The 12,050-nt window shown below is 44.9% G+C and overlaps 1 protein-coding gene across 1 annotated transcript in view; it reads right to left on the minus strand.

Moving 5' to 3' along the window:
- Positions 1-10,669, minus strand: part of LOC124622255 (translation initiation factor IF-2-like) — a 28,447-nt gene extending 17,778 nt beyond the window's left edge. Inside the window, exons 1-3 of the mRNA XM_047147917.1 lie at positions 10,575-10,669; positions 10,271-10,499; positions 10,070-10,180 (exon numbers count right to left, since the gene is read on the minus strand). Of these exons, the coding sequence (XP_047003873.1) occupies positions 10,070-10,180; positions 10,271-10,499; positions 10,575-10,669 (435 nt within the window). The remainder of the gene's footprint in view (positions 1-10,069; positions 10,181-10,270; positions 10,500-10,574) is intronic.
- Between the last annotated feature and the right edge of the window lie 1,381 nt (positions 10,670-12,050).

Genomic DNA, 12,050 nt, shown 5'->3' on the forward strand with positions numbered 1-12,050 from the left:
GTGCGTATGACTTCATAATCTAAGGATTGTGCTGGGAGTTGTCCACAATGTATTTTATATTGCCGTCTTATGCATTCAGTAACGAAACTCAGCTGCGTTCATAACAGCTGCAACTCCCTAATTTGTCTCATAATATAAAAGTGCAAAAGAATCAATATTTCATCTGTGAACACTGCGTATATTGAAGTCTTTAATTGTAGCAATTGTTGGCTTTCTGTACGTGTCAGATCAGATTGTGTTCCATATATGGTTGAGAATTCGTGAACTTTAATTTACTATTAACTGCACATATACAATAAATTCACATAATATGTCGACTTAGACGTTAAAATTTATGATTAATATGTTGAGATAAAGTAAAATTTCCATCATGGTCAAATGCATGGCAACTATTCTATTACTCTCTGAATAAAGCAATTGTTCCCGCTCGCAACTGACGTGTACTTACGCCGTCAGACATCCTTCAGGAAACACCAGACCACGGGGCAGAGCCGACCCACTGGTGCTCTCCTTCGTATTTATATTTTGAGGAGACCATACGCCCCTCCCCCGTGTTTGCTTCAGCGGGTGTTTGCCGCTCTGAATCACATGTGTGCTGTTGTCGCTACGCGATTCACGCACGCACTTTTATGACAGGATTAACGTTGGCTTCACAACAGTTTTTCTTTCCTGGTGTCCTCTCGCCAAACGAACCATACTCCTTGCCGAGGTGTGCTGACTTGAGTGAATCAACGATACAGATAGCCGGTAACGTAGGTGCAAGCATAACGTAGGTGTATCTGCACAGAAGCAGGACCGGCCTGTGGCTTATGACGAGGGCCAGCAGTTTTTGATGGTCACAGGGGCAACAGTGTGGATGACTGACTCATTGTAACATTGGCCAAAATAGCCTTTCTGCGCTGGTACTGCGAACGGCTGAAAGCAAGGGGTAACTACAGCCGCAATTTTTTCCGAGACGGCTTGACGATGAGGACTCCAACTTGGGTGAAATATTACGGAGGCGAAATAGCCCCCATTTGTATCTCCGAGTGGAAACAACTTAAGAGGTTCTCGTCATCAGGGCAAACGAAACTGACATTCTACGGGTCGGAGCGTGGAACCTGGTAGGCTAGTTGGAGAACTGAATGAGGAAAGTTGATTGGTCGAGAATTAAAGAAGTTCGGTAGGAGCAAGAACATGACTTGGGCACAATACGAAATGAAAAATGTATAATAATGCATAACAAAATAGAAATTAGGGTAAGTTACTATTAACAATATAGAGAACGAATTATCGTAGCTAAGACAGACACGAAGCCAACCAGAACCACCCTAGTACAAGTTTAAAAGCCGTCTAGCTGCGCAGATGATAAATATATTGAAAGAATGTGTGATAAGATACAGGAAATTAGTTGAGGGAGACGAAAATTTAAATGCGATGTGTGGCTGGAATTCGGCAACAAGAAGAGGAGGACAAGGAGATTCACTTGTAGAACATGAACTAGATGAAAGAGTGATTTTACACAGCCCATGATTTTATAATTGCAAATGCTTCGTTTAAAACTCATTAAAGATGACTGTATACCAGAAAGAGACCTGAGGACATTGAAAGATTTCAGCTTGGGTTTGTAATGCTAAGATGTGGAAAGGAGAATATTAAACTGTAAGGCATTTCCAGGGGCAGATGTGGATTATGACCATAATTTATTGGTTATGAGCTGCAGAATAAAACTGAAAAACAGGCACGAATTTGAGGAGATAGGAATAAAGGCATAAGTAATATGCGAAAATCTTTCTGATAACTCTGACAGAAGACCTCTTATACTGCGATTTCTATGCTTTTAATTTTTTGTGAAGAGATAGTATGGACCAAAACAAGAAACAAATTGTCTGGTGAACATCGGCTCTAGATTGCATATGTTAACAGCTATGTGCATTTCTTCGGTAGATGTGTTTCACATGAGCAAAGGTGAACAAGTGCTTATAGCTCATAAGGTTTGCGCTTTAGAGTCCATGTTTGCCAGACAAACTTTTCTTGTTTTGATCCATGCTATCTCCTCTCAAATATGGGAAGCTTCCTGTTTTCTCAATAAAGATAGTTGTCCTACTTTTTCTAGACATTCGAAAGCGGACTTCGTCGTATGACTGCGGTACCTCGTTCGGTTTCCTCGACACAGTAGTTTCAGTTCGGATGAAAACTACGTGATGAACAGTGAGTCAAGGTAACAGTACCGCGGAATCCGTGTAAATGAAAGCCACCACGAGTGGAACACCTGTTGCTGCGTCCGTTGGTTTAAGGGCGCCCGCATGACTAGCTGACTCGCAACGACGACGTATCGGACCGGCCTGATAACGATGCGTGTGCGGTACTGCAGCTCCTACAACGCGAGTGCTGGCTTTTAAATCCTAGCGGTTGATGTTTCCGCTGGAAGTCTAGCATGACGAAGACATGAGGCAGTGCACACGAAACCGTTAACGAGCGTCGGACCGCCGTAAGACGGATTCGACAGAACATATTTTCTGGGGTGCGTGTCCGTTTAGAATGTATTGAATTTTCTTCGGAGCTCCCATTTAAGTGCAATATCCGGTGGCTAAGGTACTTGTCCAGAAATACATGTCATTAGTGATAGCCGACTGGCGGGGAAGTGAAAGTTGCCGGGTCTGACTATTGACGTGTGACTAGTGACACATCAGTGTCGAGGGAGATTCATTATCAGCACTGACACGATTCGTATTGTTATAATCGTCCGTCTTCTGCACCATCTACAAAATCCTTAACTGTGCTGCGCTCACATCTATTTATGTTTGGTCGAACGAACCGATTTACTCTCGTAGGAAAAATTCATCGAGGGAAACACCAACTAACGTTTTCTAAATGGATATGAACCACACAATTACCGAGGTCATGGAGTTAAATGTAGGATAAAGCGGCACAACTAGAAATGGTATTTCAACAGCAGCGAGGCTGATACATCAGAAACTGTCAAGATGAGCTTGACATATCAATATTTGCACGAGCACGCGCGCGCGCACACACACACACACACACACACACACACACACACACACACACACACACACACACAAAAGCCACTGATTTAAGAGACAGTTGATTTGTTGGATACAGACCGCTTCTGTCGTTCGGGCGAACCGAATAATTTAGTGGTGTTTATAGTCTAGATGATAATCGGACACCCGTAATTACAGACATAAATCAAAAACTCGCGTGAGCATCTTAGTTTATGAAATTTATTCCTGAGTTAGTGGTCCGTAGCTTAATACCATGTCCGAGATAATAATGAGGCTCGAATAACAAACAAAATTCTATGGAATATTTGTTTACTAATGTCAACCAGCACAAAGGAATAGAGAAGCAACTGGAATCACTCAATAGAGGAAAGTCCACTGGACCTGATGGGATACCAATTCGATTCTACACAGAGTACGCGAAAGAACTTGCCCCCCTTCTAACAGCCGTGTACCGCAAGTCTCTAGAGGAACGGAGGGTTCCAAATGATTGGAAAAGAGCACAGGTAGTCCCAGTCTTCAAGAAGGGTCGTCGAGCAGATGCGCAAAACTATAGACCTATATCTCTGACGTCGATCTCTTGTAGAATTTTAGGTTTTTTGCTCGCGTATCATGTCATTTCTGGAAACCCAGAATCTACTATGTAGGAATCAACATGGATTCCGGAAACAGCGATCGTGTGAGACCCAACTCGCTTTATTTGTTCATGAGACCCAGAAAATATTAGATACAGGCTCCCAGGTAGATCCTATTTTTCTTGACTTCCGGAAGGCGTTCGATACAGTTCCGCACTGTCGCCTGATAAACAAAGTAAGAGCCTACGGAATATCAGACCAGCTGTGTGGCTGGATTGAAGAGTTTTTAGCAAACAGAACACAGCATGTTGTTATCAATGGAGAGACGTCTACAGACGTTAAAGTAACCTCTGGCGTACCACAGGGGAGTGTTATGGGACCATTGCTTTTCACAATATATATAAATGACCTAGTAGATAGTGTCGGAAGTTCCATGCGCTTTTCGCGGATGATGCTGTAGTATACAGAGAAGTTGCAGCATTAGAAAATTGTAGCGAAATGCAGGAAGATCTGCAGCGGATAGGCACTTGGTGCAGGGAGTGGCAACTGACCCTTAACATAGACAAATGTAATGTATTGCGAATACATAGAAAGAAGGATCCTTTATTGTATGATTATATGATAGCGGAACAAACACTGGTAGCAGTTACTTCTGTAAAATATCTGGGAATATGCGTGCGGAACGATTTGAAGTGGAATGATCATATAAAATTAATTGTTGGTAAGGCGGGTACCAGGTTGAGGTTCATTGGGAGAGTCCTTAGAAAATGTAGTCCATCAACAAAGGAGGTGGCTTACAAAACACTCGTTCGACCTATACTTGAGTAATGCTCATCAGTGTGGGATCCGTACCAGATCGGTCTGACGGAGGAGATAGAGAAGATCCAAAGAAGAGCGGCGCGTTTCGTCACAGGGTTATTTGGTAACCGTGATAGCGTTACGGAGATGTTTAATAAACTCAAGTGGCAGACTCTGCAAGAGAGGCGCTCTGCATCGCGGTGTAGCTTGCTCGCCAGGTTTCGAGAGGGTGCGTTTCTGGATGAGGTATCGAATATATTGCTTCCCCCTACTTATACCTCCCGAGGAGATCACGAATGCAAAATTAGAGAGATTAGAGCGCGCACGGAGGCTTTCAGACAGTCGTTCTTCCCGCGAACCATACGCGACTGGAACAGGAAAGGGAGGTAATGACAGTGGCACGTAAAGTGCCCTCCGCCACACACCGTTGGGTGGCTTGCGGAGTATCAATGTAGATGTAGATGTAGAAACAAAAGCAAATATCTGATGCATGCAGTTATGGCTGCCATTAGTGTTGCCATTACACTGTTACTCAAAAACGAAAATACAGTGCCATATGAAGTAATTCAGAGCTGTCAGACGAGTAGTTTCTGCCGCTAAACAAAACAAGAAAAAAATGACCAGTAAACATGTGTTCTAATGTGCATATCTTAAGAGCTATCAGCAATTGTCCGTCTTTGCCACTATGAGACAGATCTGTTCTACTGGTCAAGTGCTCTTAGCACTTAACGTTTGCAGTTTAGGACCCATGTTTGCCAGTTAATTTTTTCCTTTACTGGTCCATACTACTTATTCCCAAAATACGGATGCAAAGAGCTTGCAGCAGAAAATGTCCACTGTCAGAAGTATCAGACCAATTTTCCCTTGTAATGTTCGACCCAGTCGTTTCAGGGTCGCGGTCACTAGCGTCAAACTGATGCAACTACTCCACACCATCATACTCTAAAAAGTTTGTAACATCATCACGGAATTGTCCTTTATACACAGTGTGCTACAAAACAATACTGACAAACTTTGAGGAATGTGTCCTGAGGATCACATTCATGATAGGAACCCGTGTCTGGAAATGTTTCCAACGACGCTACAGACCACCAAAGTCATAGGCGCCGGCGCCTGCCAGTTAGATCACCCCTTAGACAGCAAACGTAACTGCATTTTCTCATCTAGACCTTTCGTTACGTCACCTTTCAATAATTTTACATGAGTTTCTCAGCTAATCATTAGTTCTGTTCAACAATTACACGCATCAGGATGCGAAACGCAATACGACTGCTATGACAGCGTATGATTTGCCATACGCTGAACAGACAGTCCACATGAGTGTGGACGATTTCGCCTTCCACACTATCGCACGTTAGTGGCAAGTCCCCGTGTTATCGCGGTCGGTCACCGGTGCTTCCTGTCGGATAACATTTATGCCCGCGGGGAAGTCTCTAAGCCCAAATTCATTGCGTTTAGCTTCGCACACGAGGCGTTTCACTACTTCTGATTTACAGAGGAAACGTAGTCTAATTTCTTAACCACTGCTACACCTATGCTGAAGACTGAAATTTATATTCGAGTACTGGTCATGCCATTTCATTCCTCAGTCATACAAGAGATGTTAGATTACCGTGGTAATTTAATGCTAAAGACACAGCACAATCATAAGGAAAACTGCGTTGGTTAGGTAGGAATGCCGATAGCTACCGTATCTGTATTTAATGTGGACGACTGTTTACAATTGGCAAGCGTTACGCCGACATACGTAACATTTGTAGACCACTAAAAGGTAACGAGTTCATTAAGTCTGTAGCGTCCCGAAGAACTTGTTCATTGCATTTAGGGGGTTCAAAACTTATATCTCCTCGTCCAGATTTAGGTTTATTGCGGTTTCCCAAAATCGCTTAAGGTGAATGACGAGTTAGTTTCTTCAATAAGGACACGGCCAGGATACTTTTGATTACTCCTTCCAATCAGACTTTGACCTCTGCGTCCAATAACGGTACGTTAAAATCTGATCTTGCTTCTGCCCTTCAACAGGCGATCTGACTGCAATGTTTCTATGTGAAATGACTACATAAAACAAATGTAATCAACATTACGTCGTGTGTTTATTGAGTATCTACTCAAGAAACACTTGATATCTTATCGTTTATTTTAAAGCTGATTTTGATGAAGTGTGAACAAAGTACGCTTTGAAAATAGCCGAACTGAGCCTCTGTGACATTTCAACTGTGTATGACGAACCCAAGTTTGGACTTTAACACAAATGAGTCCGTTTGATGCTTTACACCAGAAGCATGGAAATAGCTACGTGGTCGCAACTGCTGAGCAGTGAAAAAGACAAAATGAAAGGACATTCTAATATAAGAAAGGACAGCCAATATGGTATATTATTGTAATTCAAAAGATTTATTCATCTGTGGACATCACAACTACAGTAGTGGAAGAAATTTTGGCAATGTACTGGAAGCTCAGCTACTCTTCTCGACAGTAGAATGAAAAGCAACAATCCAAATCGCAAATTATTTTGGTTTTGCTCGTAGTGATCGATTTAGGCAGACCAAGAACACTTTACTCAGAAAACATGAGGAGCTACTGTGTAATAGTAGAATGTATCAGTGACGGATACCTTACGGTATTACAAAGCAGCTCGTCTTGGTCAGATGATGGCTATTTTAACAGAAACCTGCCAACAGAAGCAAAAGTAAAATAAATTGAAATTTAGATTGCTACTTTTTATCCTTATAAGATATCGTAGTCGCTTGTTTTTCGGTGCCTATGTCTTGCAACCCCATATTGCTGCCAACATACACCAGTGGTTCTCAACAGTTCAAGTTATCCCTGAGTGAAATCAGTGGTTACCTTGTACCCCCCCCCCCCCTCCCGCCTCCCGCCCCCCACCCTTCTCGTATCATCGATATACATTAGCGGTCAACTAAACGTTAAAATCAAAAGAATTTTCTTGGGACACTTTTCGTTTTAAAATGACGAAAGATAAATGACTTTTGTTTTTGTTGATGTTCTTTCAGCCCATTAACTACTGAGTCGATTGCTACTGCTTACTTTAAACAATGTTTTTATAAAGCGATCAAGCAGTTCTCAGTCCATCACGAGTACTACCTACAACTCCTCAGAAAAGAAAGCTAACTATCCAAATTGATGGTAGACAGTTGCTTCCTCTGCTCCACTCCTCTACCTAAAGACATTTGCGTGAGCTATACCCCGCACTTCTAAATTGCAATATATGGACTATACTTAGGCTTACTCCTTCTAAATCACGTGACTGTAGGACTCATTACTTTTGAAATGACAAAAATTTTAAGACTTCATTTTGCCAAAGCATTGTATCTGATAACTTTCAGTTTCATTATTATTGTTGTTGTTATACAGAGTAGGCTTTACAATAGGATAGTAACTATAACATAGTTACGTTATGCAATTCATTAGTTCGTTTATTCTTGTGAAGTGAATAATGAAGCAATTTCTGGTCTACTGCAGCAACTTATTACAACATGAGGGGGCCTTTTCAAGAGATATTCAAGCTTACGTGATATATAAGTGTCAATTCTACCGTCATAGATACAGTATACTGATTATCCAAAACGTTATGACCACCGGCTTAATAACTTGTTTGTCCGTTTTGGAAAGAAATACACCACTGGTCTGTGTATCGGGGATCCGACTGTTTTTGGATGTACGTGGCGTCAGACACGCGCAGGTGGTGTAATTCGCGTAAATAATGGGCCGCTGATTTCCATACGCGGTGACGACGGCCGATAGCGATCCAGATGGGTTCCGCATGATTTACATCAGGCAAATTTGGTGGCCGACACATCAACGTGAGTTTACTATTACGTTCCTCAAACCACTTTAGCGCGATTCTGAATCCGAAACAGGGACAGTTGTACCGCTGAAAGATGACATCGCCGTGGGAGAAGACATCAAGCACAAAGGGATGCGGGTGGTTCGAAGTTGTCAGCGTGTCTTCGATTACTGTCACAGGCCCCATGCAGGCGCAGGAGAATGTCTCCCACTGCTGCAAGTTTCGAGCCCCTCGATGAGGGCGTTTGTGGAGTCGACGACCGACCTGCAGCAGCAGACACGTGATTCAGCCGAAGAGCCGACAAGTATACACTGATCGACGGTCGAATCGCTACGGTTCCGCGCCCATTGCAATCGTAACTGACGATGTCCTTGGGTCAACATGTAAACACGTAGGGATGATGTGGTGCGGGACTCCTTGAACAATGTACGATGAACGGAGTGCTCCGAACCACTTTTGCGTGCATCAGCGTTTTGCTTTTTTGCCAGAGATGCCGATCTATCCTACTTTACGGAGCAGACAAGCCTCCGAACTCCACGTTCTGCCAAAGAGTCGTGGACGTCCAACCATTTAACGCATAGTGGTAGTTGGACTGTCCTTCTACCTCTATCCGTTGATACACGCGACAGTAGCACGTCGACATTCGACCATCTTCGCCGTTCTCGAGATACTCGTTCACAGGCTCTGCGTAACAATAATCTGCCCGTTGTCAGAGTCGCCTGCCTCAGTGGATTTCCCCATTCTTCAGCCCATGTCTTCGCTGGCGTGATCCCTATCGGTGTCTGCTCCGCTTACGTGTACACTCGTTACCCAGATACGCCACGTTCCCGGATCGCCACCAGATGTCATCGAACGTCGGCGTGGCCAGTGCTAATTGTGTTTTAGCTCATAAGCGCATGTCTATAGGAAGCGGCCTGTATAAAGGAGATGTTCATACATTCGTTTGACAAACTGAAATCTCCATCACGTCGTGTCATAGAATCATGGTAGAATTTGACAAAAAAGAAATAATAATGATACAAAAAGTAAAAAATGGCCAGGCGTGAGTAGGACGTGTTCCGAGGGTTCCGTACAAACTTAAGTCTGTTTATATAGACAGTTCATCCACTCTGCAAATCGAGAATCTCTCTGATTTTTGCCCGTTAGCGACATTAATGCTGGCAAAATATCGGTCTTGGTGATTCTAAGACACTAGAGAAAGTTTTAGTTTCATGTTACAAGTCAGATACGAAATGAAAATTTTTGTGTGTGTCAAGTTATTAAAAATGCGCAGTTTTACGACTTTTTCCTTCAGCTGTACTGTGAAACCCTGCTTCTCGTCAAATTCGATGATTCCAGCTCAACTGAAAGTACTCTAGAGGCTTTGATAAATGAGTTTTCGAGTATCGAAATCTGACACAAATGTCAGTATCTCTTGATTGCATTGCCATAGTAGCTAACGTTTGTTACACTGCCAAGGGACCATAGACCTTAGCATCTGTCATAAATTTTAACTTGGTATGCCAATCCGTTCCTTAGAAAAATGGGTCTTAACAGTTGGAAGGACATACAGACAGACAGACACACGGGGAGACGCAGAACAAAGCGATTCTACCAGGGATCCGTTTTCACTGATTGGGGTAGGGTAAACTAGCATACGTAATTGTTGGTAACCTATGTAATCAATATTACAGTCTTACGAAATGCTGGTAATGGTAACTCAATTTTAAAAGTCATTTAATTACAGTCGAGCCCTTTTGTTTTTACTCCTGAGAAATTCACCGTTTATTCGTCAGGATGTAACAACCCTCAGGTCGAGAACACGGGATTAGGCACGACGGATGTGGAGCTATGTCCACCTGGGGAAGTCTCCCAGCAGACAGTTCTGTGTCGGCTTCGCTTACCGGTCGTGGCTCGCGCTGGCTCTGGCGAATGAGACGCGACAGGCGCTCCGTGCGCTGCGAACAGGACAGCGGCCTGCGCGGGGGCGGCGGGGGCGGCGGGGGCGGCGCCGCCTGCGTGCGCCACGCGTCTGCGCGCGCCTTCACGGCGGCCAGCTCCACCGCGGGCCGGGGGGCGGCGCCGTCGGTGTCGTCGAAGCGCACGCGGCGCCGGGGGCCGGAGGCGGCGCCGGGAGCGGCGTTGCCCAGCGTGGACAGCGGCACGCCGCGCGACACCGTGGCCTCGCCGCCCGTGGGCGTGCCGCCGAAGCACTTGAGGTTCATCAGGTCGCCGATGCTGCCTCCCGGCGAGTGGGGCGCCGATCCGGTTGCCGACGCCGCCCCCGGGCGCAGCCTGGCCAGCGCCGGCGACAGCTTGTCCAGAGCGGGTAGGCTGGAGCGGCGCCGGAGCGCGTGCCGCGCTGGCTGGTGGTAGGTGGGGGGCGGCGTCGGAGGCGGCTGCGGTGACTCTGGCGACGGGGGCAGCGACGACTTGAAGGCAGACATGCCCGCCTGCAGCGGGAAGAACAACGCCCACTGCGTCGTGTGCTCCTCTTCTTCCATGGCGCTCTCTGACGTCGCTGATACAACTCCGGTGTCAGTAAGACACGTGTACGCTGGACGTCTTCAATTTCCTCACAGCCTTGTATTCGGATGTTTGCCAATATAATTTCCACTGTAGCGTGCAACACTCTTTGGCGGGTCTAGACACCAACAGCACGTAACCAAATTACTCGCACGAAGCTGCTGACGTCACTTTTGTTTTATTTCATGTCATACATTCATTCCGATTTATCAGCAGTAACAGACATGAGTAAGCGTCTACAACGGTTCTCTAGAGATACTTCTCGGGTTCCTACTTCTCTAGGTTCAAAACAGAACTACAGTTCCGTAGCTCTGGTATTTCAGTTTACGTCCTGGAGTTCAACAGGTGGTGGAACGCTGCACTTTCTGTCCTAGGAAAAGTCGAACTAACGCTCTCGAATTTTGTCACTATTCTTCGGAAACACAGTAGTATCTGAGTCACAGTTTTCTATGGCCAACCGTCAGATCACAAATATGCTTCTCTGTCACAGATCATACTTCCAAGAACATTGGCTGTCATTTACCGGCACACTATAATTCACATTTAGTCGAAGGATAATGGTTTTGTAAGTTGTCTTTCTTGAAAATGTATATGAAAAACACTTCTTTTGCGTTCCTGTTAATTTACGCTGTTGGATGTAGAATTCCACTGCCAATTTTCCCACGACAACTACTTCTTGCTCTCACTCTGGTATCTGACACGATGACCAATCCAATCACAAAACTCAGAACCGCAATGTTTAGTTAGGAAAGACCTGAAGCTTCATCGCTCGTAGCTACCGAGACTGTCGTAGGAGTGACATCTATCGACAAAACAATTAAACACCTCTAGCAGTACAGCGAGTAACTTGGCGATTCGGCAACGTTCCACGCTCAAAGGTGGACATACAATCGAAGATCGCAGATGTATGTACCACTATTCGCACTACGATCCCGACTAATATCTCACTTCCTAGTCGTCACAATCGTAGTTTTATGACACATACTAACACACTTTTTCCACTGATGTATCCCGCAATGTTGTTCTACGAAGATGAAAGAACGTTACGATATACACACGAAACAGTCTGACAGCGGTGTGACGTCACAAAACACTGCTCTTGCGTCACTGCTTAAGTCGGTCGCCGAGTGCGGAATTACGCTGCTCGACGCTTCAACTGCTGCAAAACTGCCACCTGTTGCTCGCAGGCCGGCTTCTGACACACGCTGCGCAATTCAGCCACCACTCAACAGTCGCACGGACCGAAGACAAGTGTTGTAAAGCGTGACCGCCGCTAACTACCGTCAATGTGGCAGCGACGACACGTACCGGTGAAACAGTTAACACGGAAAGTGTAGCAAATCACTTGGTGATTCTGCA

Source organism: Schistocerca americana, chromosome 7 (assembly GCF_021461395.2).
Source record: "Schistocerca americana isolate TAMUIC-IGC-003095 chromosome 7, iqSchAmer2.1, whole genome shotgun sequence".
Taxonomy (NCBI): Eukaryota; Metazoa; Arthropoda; class Insecta; order Orthoptera; family Acrididae; genus Schistocerca; species Schistocerca americana.